At 41.3% G+C, this 22,734-nt stretch overlaps 1 protein-coding gene across 1 annotated transcript in view; it reads right to left on the minus strand.

The window, feature by feature from the left end:
• LOC118209822 overlaps positions 1–17,088 on the minus strand; it is a 28,247-nt gene extending 11,159 nt beyond the window's left edge. The window contains exons 1-16 of the mRNA XM_035385503.1: positions 17,033–17,088; positions 11,811–11,864; positions 10,985–11,073; positions 8,862–9,063; positions 8,501–8,614; positions 8,235–8,282; positions 6,036–6,124; positions 4,741–4,945; positions 4,144–4,257; positions 3,903–3,950; positions 3,471–3,562; positions 2,395–2,587; positions 2,073–2,186; positions 1,679–1,714; positions 1,259–1,347; positions 185–377 (exon numbers count right to left, since the gene is read on the minus strand). Of these exons, the coding sequence (XP_035241394.1) occupies positions 185–377; positions 1,259–1,347; positions 1,679–1,714; positions 2,073–2,186; positions 2,395–2,587; positions 3,471–3,562; positions 3,903–3,950; positions 4,144–4,257; positions 4,741–4,945; positions 6,036–6,124; positions 8,235–8,282; positions 8,501–8,614; positions 8,862–9,063; positions 10,985–11,073; positions 11,811–11,855 (1,671 nt within the window). The 5' untranslated portion in view covers positions 11,856–11,864; positions 17,033–17,088. The remainder of the gene's footprint in view (positions 1–184; positions 378–1,258; positions 1,348–1,678; positions 1,715–2,072; positions 2,187–2,394; positions 2,588–3,470; positions 3,563–3,902; positions 3,951–4,143; positions 4,258–4,740; positions 4,946–6,035; positions 6,125–8,234; positions 8,283–8,500; positions 8,615–8,861; positions 9,064–10,984; positions 11,074–11,810; positions 11,865–17,032) is intronic.
• Positions 17,089–22,734: the final 5,646 nt, after the last annotated feature.

A 22,734-nucleotide genomic window follows, 5' to 3' on the forward strand; every position in this document is an offset into this window, starting at 1 on the left:
CACACACACACACAAGGGTCGCCTGCAAAGGGCGCACACGAACGCACATGCACACACACACACACATACACACACACAAGGGCGCCTGCAAAGGGCGCACACGAACGCACATGCACACACACACACACACACACACACACACACACGCGCACACACACGCACACACGGTTCCTGTCGCTCTGACCTGGTAGCCTTCTGAGGTGACACTGAAGAACAGCAGAAAGTCCTCTCCCTTCCGGAAGGGCATCTCAGTGACCCTCTCCTCCGTACCCCAAGTGCCCTTCTCAAGATTGTTGAATATCACCATCTCAGCTTGTTGGAAATTGACTTTGAAGTGCATGGCTACATCTTTGCCCGCCTCCAGGTTTATGTGGAACCTGTGGAGGGTGACAGAACAGTACCAGGCTCATGAGTACCATGTTCATCTACAGGACATGTGGTTTTCTCCTCTGAAACAAACAAGTGAACAGCATGTCAGCAAGAGGTCGCTTATCGACCGATTCTAACTGTACTTTTTAACAACTGAAGTCAGTAATCAGTTGTGCCAGTGATCACACAAGGGGGCGTGTAACTTTGGTCCCAGGGCTGCTGCATGCCTGCCACCCACCAACCACAGCCCTTACACAGCGGTACAGCATTTTATTTCCCCAATAAAACCGTAAAGAGCCACAAACTGTGTAAGATGTGTGGGGGCGACATAGCTCAGGAGGTAAGACCGATTGTCTGGCAGTCGGAGGGTTGCCGGTTCAAACCCCGCCCTGGGCGTGGCGAAGTGTCCTTGAGCAAGACACCTAACCCCTAACCCCTAACCGCTCTGGCGAATGAGAGGCATCAATTGTAAAGCGCTTTGGATAAAAGCGCTATATAAACACAGTCCATTTACCATGTGTTAACTGTGTGGTGCAGTCGTGCCTCGCATTGACCATCAGAGGTCTCTTGTGTAAGGTTGTAAGCTTGTAAGCTTAGTGTCAGCGAATTCGCCCTGGTACATAATGTTGGTTCTCAAGTAGATGGGTGTGAGGAGGACAAACAGGCACTGAACACCATCAGCAAAGTAGTCTTTTGTGTTGCCATGGCTCCTCCAACGAGCTGAGCAAGATCCCACAAAGCCCTGCCCTCCCATTGGCTGTACATACATTTCCACAGAGCCCCAGGAAAAATTATTTTTGATTAATTTTCACAGCAGCATCTTGTTGTCCAGCCCCAAATGGATACTGTTGTCACTGTGTACCTTCCATGACCAGCAGAGGGTCTTTACCTGTTGATGTTACTGTGAACCGTTCCTTGGAAGTTCAGAGATGTTCCCGGCTTCAAACCGCCATCGATGGCCTGGGAAAGTGGGGTGCTCTGCGCAACACAAACACAGGGATTCACACACAGCAGTTTGTCTGTTTCAGAGGTTCATAACCCTGGTGCTGGAGAGTTATATGGTCTGCTGGATTTTACTGTCAATCAGCACCTAATAGATCGATCAATCAATAGAGCTAATCACACAGCTAACTCACATCATCTGGTTGATTTGGTCTGAAGGGGTTGGCAACTTTAAGACAAAAAACGACAAGCAGCAGACCTTGCAGTTCACAACGATCAGGGTTTGGTTTGCAAATCTGTTTGTTTGGTGCGTGTGCTTGTGTGTGTGCATTAGCACATGTGGTGAGAGGCCAATGATCGCACTTACGCTCACATCTCCTGGACCGGGATAGATCCGTTCACCCTGAAACACAAACTCTGTTAGGGGTGGGGAACACAAAGCAAGTCACTTCCAAATCCAATCATATATACAAATACAATATATTAAATGTAAAAATGTGCACTGTGTAAGACACTGAAAAAGTGTCGTTTTTTCGTTTGTATGGGATAATTGTTATTTACATAAGCCATACAGTAAGGCTTACAAATCTGTTGGTCTAGAACAGGGGTTTTCAATCATATCCGAAAAACAGCCAATGTGGGTTTCCAGGTTTTTGTTTTAGCCCAGCACTATGACACCTTATTCAGCTAATTAACAGATCACGGCTTTCAATCAAGACCTTGATAAATAATATAAGTATAATAATAATAATAATAATCACCCTGATGATGTTGATGGTCTGCACAAGGACATCCCCACCAATGACCAGGTCAGTCACCTGCTCCAGTGGTACGCGGTGCTTGTACATGTGGAGCTCACGACCATCAACGTTCACCTGCAGGAACCAGGTCAACAAAGCCTGAAATTCTACATTTCGGTTAAAATGTGTTTTTCATCCGGTGCGTTCAAACTGTCAACTGAATATCATGCTCTACTTTAGTAAATAAGGTTCTACTTCTGTGCAAGAAGGAGACATTACAAGCATGCACACAATACATCACACACACACACACATGCACACACACACACCCTATTCTTCTGACCTGGTAGCCCTCTGAGGTGACATTGAAGACCAGCTCAAAGCTCTCCCCCTTACGGAAGGACATCGCATTGACCTTCTCCTCCGCTTGCCATTGGCCATTGTCGCAGGTGTTGAACACCACACCTCTCCAGCCGCTGAATCGGGGGTTGAAGTGAACGGCAAGATCACCCCCACCCTCCAGGTTTATGTGAAAACTGTGGAGGGCAACAGAGAGCAAGAACAGATTCTTTAGAGTCACCAGATAAGATACTCAGCTCTAACAATCCTCCTCAGTCCTTCACAGCCTTCTCTGTTTCTGGACTACAGGAGGTTCTGGTTGGTAACAGGAGTTTTTGAGTTTGACTGAAATCTTCATGGCAGAGTATCCTTCCCACCATGAAACGTACTGTTGCTACCATGCTACAATAAGACCAGCCACTACACTGCACTGCCTTCCAGGGGAAACTTGCTTAGCATTAGTTATTTATGGACAACAAACACATACACACATCAGTCACAAACAATCTTAGCCCAGAGGCTCCCCATTAGCCTATGAATCAGCATACTTTTAGAGATGTTTCATCCATCCATCCATCCATTATCTATACCAGCTTATTCTGAGCAGGGTTGCAGGGAGAGCCTATCCCAGCGTGCATTGGGCAAGAGGCAGGAATACACCCTGGATAGGCCACCAATCTATCGCAGGGCACACACACCATTCAGTCACACACTATGGGCAATTTAGAGTCTCCAATCGGCCTACCTGCATGTCTTTGGACTGTGGGAGGAAACCGGAATGCCCGGAGGAAACCCACGTGGACACGGGGAGGACATGCAGACTCCACACAGAAAGGCCCCAAGCCGAGTTTCGAACCCATGACCTTCTTGCTGTGAGGCGGCAGTGCTACCCACTGCACTTCAACCTCTGCCAATTCCTCTCAGTGCAGAGTTAATTCCCTGATTCGCAATGAAGGAGTGAACTTTCATGAATTGCATAATTGGTGGAGCTATTGTGAACTGTCAATCACTAACTAGTTTCAACCACCAACTGCGTCTCGATACCATTTCCTGCAGTACCCGTCACAGCCAGTTCCTCACCTGTTGATGTCTTCAGAGGGAATGGTTCCCCGCACGTACAGAGACATTCCCGCCTTCAAACCACCAGGGATGGGCTGCGTATATGAGCCAGCCTGCACAACACAAACACTGGGATTCACACAGAGCAGTTTGTGTGTCGTAGTGATTCATAACCCTGGTGCTGGAGAGCTATAGGGTCTGCTGGGTTTTACTGTCAATCAGCACATGATAGGCTAATCAAATAAAGCAGTTATAGTTAACTCATCTCACTTTCTTCATTTGGTCAAAAAACGTTAAGGCAAAAACAAAAATCAGGACACCTTGCAGTTTTCAAGGACCAGGTTTGCAAATGTTTTTATCTTTTTGTCTAGAACAGGGATGGCCAGTCCCACCTGAAAAGGGCTGATGTGTGTGTGTGCATGCATAGTGAGATGCCAGAGTGGTCACACCAACCCCGATGTATCCTGGACCTGGCCATGCCTGTATAGCTCCGGGTCCTCCCTGAAATAAAAACTAAAGTTAGGGTGAGTGGGGGAGAACAATGCAATGCACCTCCAAATCCTACCATACCTACAAATACCTAATCACATATATAGATGCTTAAATGAAAAAACGTATGGTGTTTTAAGCAGTTTATAAGAGGACCTGCTAAAGGCACAAATTTAAAGACAGAATGCACATGGCTCCTCCTCACCCCCATGATGTTGACGGACTCCACAAACACGTCCCCACCGATCCCCAGGGCCAGCACTCTCGTTGACGGCATGCGATGCTTGAACATGTAGAACTTACGACTGTTTACGTTCACCTGCATGGAGCCGGAGATCGAGAGAAGGAGGCTGTTTTTAAAAAAATATCTGGTAATAGCTTTTTTTCTTTCTTTGTACATATTCTGCCAAGTGGATATCATGGCAAACTCCTACAGTGTTATCTGTGTATGGAGAAAAAATCCTGAGAAACGATTGCACGCCCAAACCACCAGAGGCACACTGCTGGTGATGTAAGCACTAGAAGGACACAGAGCTCAGATGGCATTCCAACCAATGAGGCAACAATAGAGGATGAAAGACCAAACCAACTGGAAAAAATAAATAAATAAATTGATGTGCTAAGTTGGGTTGAATGGTCAGGTCTCATCATCACTTTCCTAATGTTCTTATGAAAGAACTAATCAACTGGAGGTCCCCTGGAAACTGCTGCTAAAGCATGCCAGCAGCATCACATTAAATAGGCATTACATATATTTATACAAAACACACACACAAACACAAAAAATTATTGTCTTTCTGACCTGGTAGCCCTGCCCGGTGACAATGATGACCAGCTCAAAGCTCTCCCCCAGAATGAAGGGCATATCAGTGACCCTCTCCTGCTCCTGGAATTTCCTATTCTTAAAGGTGTTGAAAACCACAAACTCCTTTGGGTTGAACCGGGGGTTGATGTATAAGGCCTTGTCACTGCATTTTGCCTCCGCAGACTGCAGGCTGACGTGGAACCTGCAGGGGGCAACAGAGAGGATTTTTCATCACTAATTCCTAGCCTATGATCCAGAATTCTTTTAGAGATGTTCTCAACATCTGCCAATGTTAATTCTAAATATCAGAAAGCTCACTGCAGGAAAAAGTTCACTTCCTAACAAAAATTTGTAAACATGAATTGGAGGCAATTAATGTGAGAGATCTCATATGCTAGAGAACAGTGATTTCACTTGCTTTGTAGTACACCACTGTTATTCCAAATTGTAGGGGTATGTAGAACAATGGTTAGAGAACTGGGTTGATACCTGAAGGGGCATCTACAGCATGCCCATAGGCCTCATTTGGGTATGGAAGGCTATGGCAGCTACCTTGGGTATGCAAGGCAATGGCAGCTACCTTGGGTATGCTAAGCTATGGCAGCTACCTTGGGTATGCTAAGCTATGGCAGGTACCTTGGGTATGGTAAGCTATGGCAGCTCCCTTGCGTATGCTAAGCTAGGGTAGCTACCCTGGGGTATGCTAAGCTATGACTCATGTTATCAACTCTATGACTTGCAGTGGTATCTGTAGCTAAGCAAACTAATAGCTTTGCTAACACTGGATATGAAAACCCTGGCAGTGCAAGTACCCCTTAATTGATAGTTCAAGCAATTAAGAATTTTCTGACCATAATGAGCAGCTAACCCTGTGTTAGTACAGTACTATGGAAACCCATCTTAATACACAGCTGTGCACTAAAAACAGAAGGCATGTTGCAATCGATCAACCCAAACATTCTAGGTTCGATTCCTAAGGAGGACACTGCAATTGTATCTTTGAGCAACGTACTTAACTTGAATTTCTTCAACATATGTCCAACAGTATAAATTGTGCTTTGTAGATATGATAGGATATTGTTCACCACAGTGCAACAAAAAGACGAAAGAATTTTGTTCCCCACGGTACAACAAAAATATTGCGTAAAATAGGGGAGTCACTCAGAGCATATAACAGTTCTGCACATGCTTAGATCCACAAAGACTCATTAGTTCTTCCACCAATAAACAGGCCCATTCCCTGCAGTACCCTCCATGTCCTCAATTACTGATAGGACACAGGAGTTCCTCACCTGGTGACGTCACAGGGAATCGCTCCCTGAATGTGGACAGACATCCCCGTCCTCAAACCACCGTAGATGGGCACCGCGTAAGGGATGCTCTGCACAACACAGACAGTGGGATTAATACAGAGCACTTTGTCTGTTGCAGTGGTCCATAAGCCTGGTGCTGGAGAGCTGTAGGGTCTGCTGGGTCTTGCTGTTAATTAGTATTTTATTGATCAACTAATGAAAATACCTTATTGGGTCAAAAGGGGTTTACCAGGAAGCATCTTAGTACTTGAACAGCTCTTGCACAAGTATTGAATGATCTGTTTCTCTGCCTTGATTGTGGCTGTATCTGTGTTCCTGCCTGAGCTTTGCATTTGATATCATAGACTGTCATATCCTCCTCCATAGGTTAGAAAAATCAGTTGGTATCACTGGGCAAGCCCTTATGTGGTTTAAATCCTATCTCGCTGACAGATCTCAGGTTGTTAGGGTAAATAATAAATCCTCTGAGTATTCCAGGGTAAACTTTGGAGTACGTCAAGGATCTGTGTTGGGTCCTTTGTTTTCTTCCTTGTACATGCTCCCTCTTGGGGACATAATAAGCAGCCATGGTGTTAAAATCTTGTTGCTAACGTATAAAGCTTGGAACTGTTTAGCCCCTGACTTAGTGAGTTACTTATTCCTCACTCTCCTCCATGGTTACTTTGTTGACAAGATGCTGGTTATGAGACAATTCCATGTATATCTAAAATTATAATGGGTGGTAGAGCCTTCTCTTGTAGAGCTCCTGTCTTATGGAACAATCTTCCTGTGTATGTGCAGGCTTCAGCCATACTCGCTGTCTTAATTGCAGGCTTAAAATGAACTCTTCAGCCAATCCTATTGTTAGCCATTGATATAGACCTATGTGCTGTTAAATGGTCAACTAAATTATAATAACGGAGTTTATGAAATTAAATGCACATAACTGGACAGGGTAGGGAGCTTAGTGTTTAGTGTCAAGCTGGCTGACACATCAGGTAGCTTAGCTTCAAGTGTCAAGCTCACTTTTACAACGCGGGCAGGCTAAGTAGCTTAACCCGGAGTGTCATGCTCACCTTTATGGAGTTGACACATGAGGTAGTTTAGCATCAAGTGTCAAGCTGGCCTTTACAGAGCTTGGTATCTTAGTTTAGCATAATGGTGGCATTACGTACACATACATTTACTCTGTGTGTTGACTATCTTTATAGTGCCTAGTATCTTTCTCTTTCCATGGGGCTCCTGCCCCTTACCTCCAGTTCGCAGACCGCTCCAGCTTGCATCCTCGCCCTGAATCCACAGGATTGCCCCAGCCCTGCCTCTCGCTCCATGGTCATGGACTGCTTCAGCCCTGTTCCTCCCCTGCCCACGCCTTGACACAGCCTAGAGCCTAGAGCCTATACTGAACTATAATGAACTATACCATTTGGTCTTCTATTATTCCTGTTAGCTATCACCTCAGCTGTAACCTGCCTAACCCATTTTATTCCCTATGATAGATCCCTTATAGCATTTCTGCTACATTCCATTCTACTGCTACTTTACAGCAGGCAGGCCAGTGGAGGATGGTTTCCCCCTCTATAGTCAGGTTCCTCTCAAGATTTCTTCCCATAAGGCAGTTTTTTCTCGCCACCGTTTGAGAGTCTTCTTCCCACTGGGAGTTTCTTACCTCAAGTACTTGCTATTTGGGGGTTCAGGCCTGGTGTTGGCTCTGTTTGCTCTTTTTGCTCTGTTTCTTGCCTTGCTACTCTGTAAAGCATCTTTGTGACAGTTCTCTGTAAAAAGCGCTATACAAATAACATAGAATTGAATTGAATTTAACCATTTTAAAACAAAAACCGAAACCAGTTCACCTTGTGGCCTACAAGGACCAGGATTTTAAATATTAGTCCATTGAGACAGCATGTTGGAGGGTGTGAGTGATGTAGCACAGTCAAATTGTATATACACAGAGGAGGTGATGTGTGTGTGTGTGTGTGTGTGTGTGTGTGTGTGTGTGTGTGTACATGTGCATGTGAGAGAGACAATGTATGTGCATGTGTATTGGTTTGTATAAGCATGTATGTGTGCGTACACACGTGTGCGAGAGATAGAGAGAAAGAAAATGTGTGTGCACGCAAATTGGTTGTGTAGGTGTGTGTGTGTGTCTGCTTTTGTCCTTTTCTGTGTGTTGTGAGAGAAAATTGTATTCACACTTACCACCGCCTGTCCTAGACCTGGATATCCCAGGATGTGTCCAATCCCTCCCTAAAACACAAACACGGTTAGCGGTGGCTGGGGGAACACAAAACAATGCACCTGCAGATCCAATAATATCGACATGTGTCTTAATGCAAATGCTTTTATGCAAACACAAATGCTTGAATTTAAAAATGCGCACTGTGCAAGACACTGGATAAGAGGACCTGTTCATTGCCTTAAATCAAATTCCTGAATCTAAATGTTGAACTTTTGATGCTGCTCACCCCGATGATGTTGATCACGTGCACAGAGACATCTGCAGTAATGGAGAGGGCACTCACTCGCTCCACAGGCATACGGTGCTTGAACAGGTAATAGTCACTACCGTTAACTTTGATCTGCAAGAAACAGAGGGAAAGGCAGGGTCAAAAGTAGCCGCTTTACAAAATCTGTGTTAATATTTTTTCCTCCAAAACATTCATTCTGTGATCTGAATATCACAGCCAAATCTGGAAAATGAAATTATATTCCTCGGCAGTAAGCATGCATTTACATGTATGCATATAGTACACACATACACACACGCAAATAAAACACACACATACACAAAGCAAACGTATCCAAGCGCACAGTTCCTGTCCTGACCTGGTAGCCCTCTGAGATGACGATAAAGAGCAGCTGAAAGCTCTCCCCCTCACGGAAGGGCGTCCCAGAAGGTGTCTCGGGAGTTTGCCAATTGCCACCCTTTTTGATGTTCATCACAGTTTCACTGGGCGTGAATCGGGGGTTGAAGTGCAAAGCAATGTCAGGGACTCCTACTAGCCCAGTCTGCAGGTTGATGGCGAACCTGGGGGGGGGGGAAATTATGGGCATTAATATGGAGTTGGTCCACCCTTTGCTGCTATACCTACCTACATTCTTCTGTGAAGGCTTTCTACTAGATGTTGGAGCATTGCTGGATGCATTTGCTTCCATTCAGCCTGAAGAGCATTACTGAGGTCAGGCATTGATTGGGCAATTAGGCCTGGCTCGCATTAAGATTTGCCTTCATTGGAACCTAGGGGCCTAGTCCAAACCATGAAAAACAGCCTCAGAATAAGGGGTGTCCATATAAATATGTCATATAGTGTACACGAGTATGAAAAATTGGTTAACTGTGTGGCACTATCGCCCTCCAGAGTGACAATCAGAGGCTCGCCCTTAATACTAATGCATACTTTTGTACTCTGTTGTCCCTAAGAAAATAGTCAGATGGGTGGAAGGAAGCTTACAGGAACTGAACACTGTCAACAAGGTGATTTTTTGTGTTGCCATGGCTCCTCCAATGCAGCATTGAGCGTTCTCTTATGGAGCTCCTGTCTTACGGAACAGTCTCCCTGTGTATGTACGGGCTTCAGACACACTCTCTGTCTTAAGTGCAGGCTTAAAGCTTAGCCACTGATGTAGACCTATATTCTCTTAAATGGTCAAATACGATCACAGAGTTCATGAAATTAAATGCTGGGTAGGGAGCTTAGCGTCAAGTGTCAAGCTTGCTTTTACGGAGCTGACACGCTAGGTTGCTTAGCCTCAAGTGTCAAGCTCACTTTTATGGAGCTGACACATTAGGCAGTTTAGAGTCAAGTGCCAAGCTGGACTTTACGGAGCTAGGTAGCTTAGTTTAGCATAATGGTGGCATTACATACGCAAACATTTACTCTGCGTGTTGACTATCTTTATAGTGCCTAACATTATCTTCTTTGTTTCTCTTTCCATGGGTCTCCTGCCCTGTACCTCACACTGAGTTCCAAGACTGCTCTAGCCTGCTTCCTCGCCCTGGCTCCACAGGATTGCCCCAGCCCTGTCCCTCGCTCCATGATGTACTAGTGCATTGTTTAATAGGGTAACGTACTTCACTTGTTTTGTACTATAGTTAGTTTGTACTACAGCGCACACACACCAGTCCCACAAAATCCAAATGAGGGGCTTCCCATTAGCCTATGACATAGCATGTTTCCAACCTCTCCCAATGTAATTCCCAACCTCAGAAAGACCACTCCACTGAATGGTAAATGGACTGCATATATATATAGCACTTTTAGCCAAAGCGCTTTACAATTGATGCCTCTCATTCACCCATTGACATTGACTGACACACACACACACACACACACACACACACACACACACACACACACAGTGAAAGGCTTCTATGCAAGGTATCAATCAGCTCGTTGGGAGCAATTAGGGGTTAGGTGTCTTGCTCAGGGACACTTCGACACGCCTAGGGCGGGGGATCGAACCGGCAACCCTCCGACTGCTAGACAGCTGCTCTTACCTCCTGAGCTATGTCGCCCTGAATAAAGGTGACTGATCCAAAAAATAAAAATAAAGTGCAAAAATTGATTGGAGATTACTACTGTGCAACATTTGTGAGCTTTTTTTATGTCCATCAGCGTAATTGTATGCTAATGTTAATATCCCCAGGTTCTGTAAAACCCTAAGCAGGAAAACTACACTAGCGATGGGGGAGTGAGGTTTCATGAATTGAATAATATAGGTGGAGCTATAGTGCACTGTCAATTTCTTGTTTCAGCCAATAAAAGAATATTACTCCCCATCGGAGAACAAAATGGATGGTTGCAATCAGGGAGTCACTGACAGCAGATATATATATATATATATATATATATAATAGTTCTATGAAGCCTTGTTCATTCTTGCACCATTATATAGCATCTGCAACCCATTCCCTGCAGTACCCTCCATAGCCAACAGGGGCTCCTCACCCAGTGGCACCATTGAGAACTGTTCCCTGGATGCACAGAGACATCCCCAGCTTCAAACCACCGTAGATGGGTCCCGTATATGGGGCAATCTGCACAACAGAAACATTGGGATTAATGCAGAGTAGTTTATCTGTTGCAATGGTTCATAACTATGGTCCTGGACAGTTGTAGGGTCTGCTAGGTTCCAATGTCAGTCAGCAATTAATTGATCAATCAAAGTGACTGAACACATGTTTATCTTTCTTTCCTTGTTAATTGGGTGTAATGGGTTGACTATTTTAAGGAAAAACAACCAGCACTACTTCTAGCTCACATGGCACAAGGTTGTGTCTATTACAACAGAATGCAGATGGACGGACTGAGATGTTAATGGTCAAACAGAAAGAGAGAGAACGGCATATATATCAACAATGCTTAATTTGAGTTCATACTTTTGTTGGTATCATTTACTTAAAAGGTTACAATTGCTGCATGGTCTTGTAAACTTGCACATAGGCCTAGCTAATGCTGGAACTGAAGCAAACCAGAGAGCATCTGTTATTAACCACAATTACTGGACCAATTATGTACAGCATTTATTTATATAATAACCTACTTTTTAGATACTCCTAAGGTCTGAAAACTCCTGTAAATCCCTGATAAATCCCAACAAAATGTGAGATTGTGGATTATGAGTGAACATAAATTTCCATAATCTGGAGATTTACTGGTATTTCAAATAGGTATTTGGCCTAGGACTGTAAATATGCCTGACAGGAAGAGACACATGAATGAAGGCAGAGAGAGACAGAACAGGTAGAAAAGTAGAGGTAGTACATCTACTTACAGGGTTGTAGATGGGCTGGTAACCTGGAGGAGGTTGGAAATACATGATGATGGCCTGAACAGTGGGAGAACGTCAGAGAGAAGCAGGTACCAGTGACTTGCTGGTAGATTTGGTTAGAACACCTGGTCACCATATCTTATATAGCCTTCTGATCCCGGTGGGTGGAACTTGGGTATCTCCCAGGTACACAGCGTGCTATAAATTTTCTCTTGGATGTTAGCGGGCAAAGGATTTGCATTTTTCACCGCTCGACCGATTGGCACAAGTTTTGTTACGCATTTCAATTCCTGATTTCAGACTCACACTGAACCAATGCAAAGCAGCAGTACAGCATAATGGTAACTGTTTTGTAAATTTTTTTATGGCGACGTATCAACGGCAAAAGCCGCAAGAGAAAAACAACATCGACGGGGACGGAAATAGAGGAGTCGTGTGTGTGTGACCTGAAACTTGTGCATGTAAATATTTTTGGCAGGTGCTTTTACAGCACTCACGCATGAGCAAAAAGCCCATTTTTGAGTGCATCATTGCAGCATTTGAGAATAAACACACAGTCTGAAGGAGCGTGCAAAGCTATTCCGAGCCCCGCCCCCTTTGCCCTCGCAGACTGATTCTGCTCACGCAACTTTTTTTCGTTTTGACAGTGGTGGGCAGGGCCAAAATTGACTACTGAGTCCGTGCATGAATACGCCACACGTGTGGGAAAACAATCCTTTGCACTCTACAGAGTACAGAGTTAGCATAGTGGTGAAAAACGCTACTTACTGAATTGCAAAATAAAGAAGAGAAATTCTTTTGTAATTATATAACATCATTCTACTATCAATATCTGTGAGTAAATATCGTCGCTTTGGATAAAAGCGTCTGCCAAATGAATGTAATGTAATGTAATGTAAAGTAAGTACGAAATAAATACACAATGCTCATTACATTACATTACAGGCATTTAGCAGAGGCTCTTATCCAGAGCGACTTACACAACTTTTACATAGCACTTTACATTGTATCCATTTATACAGCTGAATATGTACTGAAGCAATTCAAGTTAAGTACCTTGCTCAGGGGTACAGCGGCAGTGTCCTACCCAGGAATCGAACCTACGACCTTTCGGATACAAGCGCAGTGCAACACTGCTGCCCCATTAGTTTTAAGCGTAGAGATATCCCTTTCAAGATAGAGTTTACACCTACTGTAGTGTAACCGTTCATAGGTGGTTCAGTCATGTGTTATGTTGGATGCACCAGTTTAGCTTTAGCTGTGAAGCTAGAACACCGCCAACATTTTTCTGATGGTGGAATATTATTTTATTGTAATCTTATTGTACATAATGTGGGGTATTAGTATCTCCAGGGGCAATTTTTGTCACTTGGAAATGGAATGGAAAATGCAACAGAGGATTACATACTGAGTTCAGAAAAACATTGAACAATTGAAGTGAACAATTACATATTTACAGTGCTGTGAAAAGACTATGAAAAAGTATTATAAGTATTACTTTTCACATTGATTATTGCATATGTATCACATTAAATTGTTTCAGATCTTTAGACGAAATGTAATATTGTAATATTAGACACACCCAAGGTGGATTAAAATAAACGCCATTTGTCACCAGTCACACATAGCAACTACTTTCATGAACTGCATGTCTCAATGTCAAGTTCAGCATACATTTTTAAAGCTTTTAAACACAAAATGACAAGGCAGCACTGGGGTTTTTCTTCGTTCGAAGGATAGCCAGCTTGGCACCTACTGTCAGCAGTCACATTACGTTAGTTGCTTTCACGGCTACAAGCTAACGTACTGGGCTTCATCTGCTTTTACTCAAAAATGTCTTGCTTTCAATTAATTAATTCATTCATTCATTATTAATTAATTCATTCATTCATTCATTCATTCATTCATTTTGCCATAGGGACAATGTATAAAAAAGGTTGTAATTCCTATATGGACCACTGGATGGGTTGGTAAATACCCTTGCATTGAAGTTGACAGTCTGCACGTTAAACATATTCATTGTTTTTTTTTTTTCAAATCCAAAGTGCTGGAGCTCAGCACAAAACTAACATAAAAATGTGTCACCATCCAAATACTTATGGACTGCACTGTATGCTGAAATATGGAAATTACAACATTAAACAAATATTAATTTCAGTCGAAAACTTATCTACAGCAAGATAGTTTCTTACAAGCCACACCTCACCCTGCTTTTTTCTGTAATTAAATTTAAGTAATTTAAATTTTGCATACAGAGGCCTTTTTACAGAACCACTTCATATTGCTAGGAGTGAAAAATAATGTGTCAATGCAAATATGGCAGATTTTGCCAGTCAAACAGCAGCTGTGAAGAATCCTTTAGATATGAGTGTTCTGCAGCAGTTTGTTATGAAGGATCATCCTGACACTATTGCTTAATGGGCTTATTCACTTCAGTAAGCTTTATTACCAATTAAGACACTGTAGGAAAAAAAGGCAGGAAAATGGCACTAATCCTGTGTGGCTATTAACTTCAAGTTCACACCTAATCAGCATCCCACTATTCTTCCCTCCTGACAGCTTAGAATCTGTGTAGATGAGAAGGTGAAGTTGCCGCAGTCTATAATTCCTCTTCACTCCACCCCAAAACCGAAGTATGAATTTGAAATACTAGTTATGAACCTCTCGGTCAGATATTGGTTAAGACCGCTCGTTTACCACTTAGCCTATTTCCCTCACAATTCTCAGGCCCTCTGGTCCGAGATGAATGGTTTTGGCTTTATTCATGAATTTGATTCATTTCTTTCTCTCTTGGACTTAAGTTATCGCAGATTTGTCATATCAGATGCCTTTAAACTTCTAAAATGCAAATGACTCTTTTACATTTTCATTTATGACTTTCGGAATCAAATGGTTTTATACAAAACATTATTGGCTCCACACATTGTATCTTTACATCTGATCTTAACTTTTGGCATCAACGTTGGCAGTGTTGAAATTCACCATCACAATCCTATTCTTTCTGACCACCTCCAAATTAAACTACAAGTACAACGAACCCACACTGGAAGAATCACTCTTGACAGCACATATTACTTGTACCTTTCCAAGTTTGATGATACGCTGCCAAAATACTTTGAGATGCCTCAACTAGCTCCACGTCAACACATGAATTGGCAGATAGATTAGCAACTGTTCTGCAAATGTCAGGAGGTGCATACTATTTATTATTTATAAGACAATAATACCCCCATAGGCCTCCTTTCCTAGTAAGGGATGAGGGAGATCCCTTTGGGTTTGTCTATAAAAAGTAAAAAAAATTTGCACTAGCTAGATAGATTTTTCTGGTCTGCTACGTTGCATCCATCGCCTGGCGCATTACTACTTCTGACCAGGCCCCTTGAAGTGTTTACGTGTGCAAGCCAACTGTGTGCTGATTAACTACTTGTTACTAGCATGATTTATAACAACCAGTTGTTGAGTCTAGTTCCTGCAACACATGCACTTTACTGCTCATTGACATTCAAAGAACAGGTGAACAGATACCTGCTTTTAGCAGGGCTAATTATTTTTATTGTTGCTGCCTTTTGTAATCTTTATGTAATCTAATAAATAATAGCTTATTTATCTTATATTTACCTTTAATGTCTTCATAAAATGATCACTGCTGAATGAATTCATATGATGGCAAGAAAAGTGTTTTGAAATTTACTTTACCATGTAAAAAACGACATGAATCCAAATACTCTCTTCTGTGTTTATTCACATATTCAAAGCAGATCATGACACACTGCATTGCTCCAGTGTTAATTTATTTTTACATGCGTACTTCTTTACAGATTGACAGCACCCATACAGCAAGACTGCACTTCCTTGTTTTATTTTAGCCTGGTCTTTTCGAGAGAAAAAAAAAGCACATAATTTACAAATGTTACATGTATTATTTTAAGAATTCACCAAATGTAAATAAATACTTCTGGAAAATTAATATACAGATGTTGTCATTTGTGTTTATTTTTAATTTGTTTATTTTTAGAAAAATTATAATATTCTATTCGAGAAGTGTTTGCATTCTAACATTTTAAGTCTATGGGGAAAAAATAAAAGTTCAATCGATTATAAATCCAAAATTGGTTGTGGTTTTTGGTGACCTTATTACAAAATGAGTAAAAGAGGAAGTGTTGCATATTGGTTGGTTAAACTGTTGATAGAGTTAACAGAGTGCAAGCCAAGGTGTACTGTGTTATAGTAAAATAATTTTGGAATTCAGGAATCAGCAGAGGACAAATTGTAGACCATCAGTGATGAACTAAACCAGTAGGCCTACATCTTAAATATGTGTGTAATAACCAGTGGTGACCATCAAAACCAACAGAAGCCATTACAATGGAGTGGTGTTGTTTTGTTTTTAGCTTGTGATATTTGAGTATCTGCCTCCTTTCGTGTAAACTTTGTATTGTTGAATGCAGACCGAAATAAAAATTTCATTTTAAAAAAGTTCATTTCAAAACAATGGTAAGCGGTTGAGGGAACAAACCAATATAAACTATTACAATGGTAAAATGGTATAATCAGGAGAAATGTTTTAACTGGTCATATTAAAGACTGAATCATTAGGCTCCTAACTGATGAAAGTGTGGACACGTGGCCTCTAAAACTAAAATTTGGTACTTAATGAAGAATTCAGACAAAGAAAATCAAGCAATAAGGAAGAAAATGTAGGCATTTTGAGGCAGCCAAATCAAGCTATGTGGGTATCGCTACGACCGCCATGTTTTTGCAAAACAAAACTAAACAAACAAACTGATTTTATGTAACGATGTATATAAGACTATGTTTACACCGCCTGGTTAAATTGACACAATTACGATTTTTTCCTCACACGTGGCACAGATCGGATTTCTAGCCTACTATATGTATATGCCTACTATGATTGTATTTTCGTATTGGTAACCAAACCCTTATGTATGCATGCGGGTTGTTTCAAGTATAAATCGTGCGGACACAGGCATCGGATAAGGGTCACTTTTAATAGGGGAAATATAAACAAGCAGTCTAAAAGATAGAATATAGCCAAAAAAAATCGGAACTGGGCATCAAGACCTGCGGTGTAAAAGTAGCTTAACAGTTGTTATATTTCTGCATAAATTGGTGAACATAAAATGATGAAGTTGTTTGAAAGACAGGAGATTGTATCAAGGTTCATCATGATATAACAGGTCACGAATTTCACAAAATAGACCTACTTCTTTTGCTTGTTTCTTCTGGGTAATCTTCACCTGGTATTTGTTTTGCGGTTTGTTCTAGCAGCAGACATCTTTGCGCGTGCGCACTCAGTCTCGGTGAGAGCAACGGATGTTGACTGAGGTAAGTACGGGAGGTCTCGCTTCGTATGATGTAAGTACACAAAAGTTGGAGAAAATTAATCTGTAATGTATGAAAATGTGCGATTTTGCTCTGTCTCACCCCTGTCCGTACATACCATGCCATTCACGTTGTTAACACATGCAAATATTCACAGTATTACTCAATTTATGTCTGAGGTAATAATATAGCTAATAGCTGGCCTAGCTAACGTTGCCAGCAAGTCAGTGCATGATCTTAACGTTCACTATCGGTTATTTTTATACTTATTTGTCATTTTTACCTGATTATCGGAGGAGACCCTCGTTTATGTGCCACTGCTATTTTCTATACCCAGGTAGGGAGATATTTTCACGTGTAAAAGTTTGTCAATGGAGCCTATTGTTAAAGCAGTTGAAGTCGGTATAAAGTGTATGACCCGCAGTACAACGATTTCGTCAGTCCGTTGCAGGCTAGCTACAGCAGGGGCTCTGAACCTTTTTCCACCAGCACCCCCTAGGCTTATGTTTGGCTGTACATGCCCCATCCACCCCCCCCCCCCCCCCCCCCCCCCACCTCCTTAGCAGTTCCAATGGCATCAAAAACATTTGTCATTTTAGAGTTTAAATAATCTATAAGATCATTGACAGAGGCTGAAATGAATAGGTCTGAATAAATAATGTGCTGGTATTCTCATTTATATACTGTTTTTTGATCATATGTGTCCTAATATGGATGTCAGCAGAGATAGTCATCTCAAAGAAAACAAAGAAGTGATCTGAAAGCAACATCAGTTTTAGAAATATTAAGATCTTTAGAAATGATTAAATCCAGTTTATGGCCCTTACAGTGATCGGCTGTGTCACGTTATCCAGAATAGAGGAGAGTTCTTTGGCACAACTGTCATTGTTATCAACATGAATGTTAACATCAAAAGCAATGACTAGACAAAGTCTATGCAAATAACAAATAATAGTTCTGTAAAGTCATCAACAAAGTGAGCAGAATATTTAGGTGGCTTTTAGATAAAATAATAGTTGACAGGGTTTCCCCCAGAAACATTGTTAGGCCCGGTGGCAAGTATCTTTTAACAGGGGCCGGCGGCCTGGCGTGGCCCGGCGGCCAAGTGTCTTTTTTTGATGGGGGCCGGTGCGGGCCAGCGACAGACTGATGGCAGCATTAAGGTAGGGCCCTATAGTTTCTGTGATAACAGAATCACGGACGGAATCGCGGAATTTAAAAAAACTATAACACAGATTCCATAGGGCCCTACATTAAGTCAGTGCTAAAAGCTGACTGAAGATTTGAAAATATAACTACATAATGTGAATGCTGTTATAACTAAGACATTTATTTAACACACATTTAAAAAAATCAACTATTTAACGCATAGCATAGTCTTACAAAGAATCTGGCAACAATGTACAGACTTGGAATGCTGTGTCAACAACAACAAAAGAAATTAAATTAAATTAAAATAAATAATATCAAAGTTTTTGCACTCTACAAAAAACTTGAAAAAAGTCCTGATTGGCTACTGATTCTTACAGCCTTGGAATGCTGGGCACATTTCAACAACAACAAAAGAAATTAAAATAAAGTTTTTGCACTCCACAAAAAACTTGTATTCAAGTCCTGATATGCTGGGCACATTTAAATAGGGATGGGAAATGCGAACCGGTTCCAAGTTGTCCTATTCATTGGAATCGTATGGCTCCGAGCTTATCGATTCTGCTTATCGAAGCCAGCATGTTTTTACGACAGCTGCGAGTTGCAAAAAAAATGACGTAATGCCTTGGGGGAGGCAAGCAGGCAGGCGGCCTCTCTCAGGTGTTTGTTTTGGACGGCAGCTGTCACAACAAATTTGATCCGGGCTGCCAGCCTTGACACATTCTGTTGAGATAAAGATTCTAAGATGACTCACAATTTCTCTGGATTAACGGGTTATTTTCTAGCCTGAAATGCGATTGTATTACGAAATGGATACACATGTGATGTAACGTGCAAGCAGTTGGCTATCTCCCTGGATACGAAGTAAATGTTTTTACCAATAAATAATAATAATAAATGCGATTTTATCCATGGAAATAGCTATACAAAAAGGCAAAATAAATGTTGTGTTTGCGATTGCCGTCGTAGATGTCAGAAGGAAATGTCACTTACAAAAAAAAAGTTTGCTCTCTTTGTAGTGGTTTGGGCTGGAAATGAGCTGGAAGAGCGGGATATGCACAACACTGCCTACTTATTGGCTACTAAATCTTACAACAATGTACAGCCTTGGAATGCTGGGCACATTTCAACAACAATATATCTATGTATCTGTGTTACTGACTGTTTGGCTGGCTAGCTAAGTTAGCGAAATGACCACATTGTCATGCACATCAATGTCACCAAGCTAACGTTATTAATAAACAAGTGAAGTCATTATTTAGATGGCGATTAACACATCACGTAATGTTACAATGTATCGAACGTTAAATTCATGCTACTAGTTTAACATTACCTACACACTGCTTAAGTTAATATTTAAAAAATGTACTTACCGACGAGATGAAGTGATAACACAGTTTGTAACGAGGTTAGTTAGCCTACTAAAGAAATGGTGCCTTGCTAGGTACCGTTAGCTTATGATAGTTGGAAGCATCAAGTGTTGAACGTCACTCTATGCACAATGAGGGTAAAGAACAGACCTGCTGTTTTCCTATAGTGCGTTCACGTTTTAACCAACAGATGTCGCTGGTGAGCTTTCCAACCAAGCCGCCCCACTGTAACTGTAGTTTAAAAAACATCTTAAAAATACGTATAAAAAAATAAATAATAATCCCCGATGCTTAGGCCCGGCGGGGGGTCAATTTAGGCCCGGGGGCCCGCCGGGCTTGCAATACACTGGTGGAAACCCTGCTTGACAGGAAAATTTCAATATAAGAGCAAGATATTCAAAGGATGCAAACTTCCCAAGTGACATTTGCTTGTGCTGGTTCTCATTACTAAACAAAGCCACCCCCTTTCTTACCTGCTCTGACCTCATTCACAAACTTGGCATTATTAGGGGCTGATTCAACAAGAATTACTGCACTATTATTTTGGTCTAACCAAGTTTCAGTTGGAAACATAAAATCAAATTTGTGCTCTGTGATAAAATTATGAATTAGAAGTGACGTGCCTGCTGAAGAGCTGACATTTAATGAAGCTAACTTCAAAGTACTAAAAACATTCTCCAGCAAAGATTGTGGTTCATGAGGGATGGATAACAGACTATGTAATTTTGCAGTGCAAGTTGAAGTTCCTTTTTTTTTTTTTTTTTTTTTTTTGTGATTGAAACAGGAATTAGCACTAGATTCCATCCCAATATTATAGTGCTGAGAGATTGTTGTTCTAACTGGAATATACGTCAGCCCAAGGTTGCATGTTTCAAAAGGAACAGTGGGCCCCTGACTGGTGCAGAAACAAGTTGTGTCACCAGTCCGGCATGGGCCCTGACGCAATCAGTTGTTTTCATGTCCTTGGACGGATGAGGTACTATGTTTCTTGGTGGTGCCAGCTAATATGACTGACATCAAGTTCTCAGAGCTTGTCCCCCAGGGGAAGTGGATTGGGGGGTGGGTGGGTGATGACTGTAGTAGAGCAGTCCGTATTTATTTAATTAATTATTCAATTTTGGCACGTTTTGTCCTCCACATCCCACTAATGGAAACAAAAATTGTGCAAATAAATAAAAGCAGTGCAATTCTGCAGTGAGTTTTTCCTAAAGGTAAGAAAACCTCCTCAGCTTGCACGTTTTGGATAACAATTGTAAACACGTTTTTAAACGAATTATCTGCACCACAAACAAGTTTTCTTAATTCAGTGACTTTCGATGAAACATTCTGTTTGGCTTACTAAAAGATACAAGTAAGCTAATAAGATCAATGTTATCCAATGGATTAATAGTATTAACTGTATGAACATAACAGTGGCTTTGTTATAAGTTAGCTAATCGTTAAGCTTGTCTCGGGAATGACACGACTCAAGACCCTCCATGAATTACAGTAGATGCATAAAGCTGGTCCTGGTCGGAACACGCAGACACAGTCCCTACGTGTGTTCTGTGGCACACCAGCTACTAGCTCACTCTGAAACACACATCTTTTGGACATTTCCCTCTTATGAACTTAATTGATGGTGTACTGAAAAATAAAAATAATAAAATAAAAAAGTTTCTTTTATGGTGGTTACTGCCATGGATATTATGAAACACTCTCTTGGAAAAATGAGGCAATCTTTAGAATGCGTGATACAGGGTTCGTACGGTCATGAAAAACCTGGAAAAGTCATTGAAATTTAAAATGCAATTTCCAGGCCCTGGAAAAGTTATGGAAAATAATATTTTTTGAAAAGTTTTGGAAAAGTAATGGAAACACAGCTAAAGTTGCATCAAATATAACTACTAATTAATCCAATCATAAAAATAGTATGTATAGTAGTAAAACGTAAATTGTCACGTAACCTTCGCGGTATTTTGGTGGTGTGAGAAGTTAATTCAGTCTGGCTCAGTCTGTTTACTGGCACGCCCAACAGGCACGCTTCTGCTAATGTAGCAGTTAGTAAACGTAGGCCCTACTGTGCCGACAATATGCCAGGGAAGTGCAGCTTCAATAATATATCAGGGCTCGAAATTAACTTTTTTACTTCGTAGCACTGTACCAAAATGTAAGGAGCACCAACAATATATGCAATAGATTTTTTATTGATAAAAAACGACAATATAACAGTACGGTTTACAAGTAACAATTAAACTGTCAAGCATGAATTGTGTCGACTCTTCAAGGAATTGCGTGTTATGCATTCAAACGACAAAGAGCTTCTCCTCACATTAATACCGCTAATTAAATCAACCGCCAGTAAACTGCATCGGAGAAATGAGCTGTTTCAAACGGGTCGCTACACAAAACACTAAGTTACCGTTTAAAAAAAATGCCGTAATCGTGCGCTTCAACTTTCCAGCTTTCTATAACGCTAATAAATTGAACATAAACTTTTGTCGTTAGGTAACATTAGTTAACGCGTTAGCTCTTTGTGTCGCGTGACAGTGGAGTGCAGCGAAAGGGAGTGATTGAAGGCTAATATTAACCAATTTAAAATCAGCATTAAAGGTAAGAATGTCAAGCTCACGATTGGTTAGAAGGGTTACCGTCAGCTCCCAAGGCACATACTGAGTGTATTAACTAGCGAATGTACAGAGAAAGACGTTCGACTGGAAAAACTGACAAAAATGTTAAACTATTCGAATTAAAATATGAGAGAATGTATCTAAGTGTGTCTGTCTGGTGTTTATTTGTTTTAGAGAGGCACCATATGTTTCAGATGCAGACCTAATTTTACTTAGTGTTACAATAAATAATTTTAAATTGTCCCGCTGAGATAAAGTCATTTGTTTTGGTCATGGATATTCAGTTAAAGGTTGTGGAAAAGTCATTGAAAATCATTGGTGAAAAAGTGTATGAACCCTGGTGATAGTGTTTATTAACTGACTTTGTGAAACGCAGCTCCTAACAGGAGCTGAATAGCGTTCACTGTGTGAACTAAACTGTGTTCTTGGCTAGAAATAGCTGTACAAAATAAGTAT

The sequence above is a fragment of the Anguilla anguilla genome, chromosome 12 (genome assembly GCF_013347855.1).
Source record: "Anguilla anguilla isolate fAngAng1 chromosome 12, fAngAng1.pri, whole genome shotgun sequence".
In the NCBI taxonomy this organism is placed as follows: Eukaryota; Metazoa; Chordata; class Actinopteri; order Anguilliformes; family Anguillidae; genus Anguilla; species Anguilla anguilla.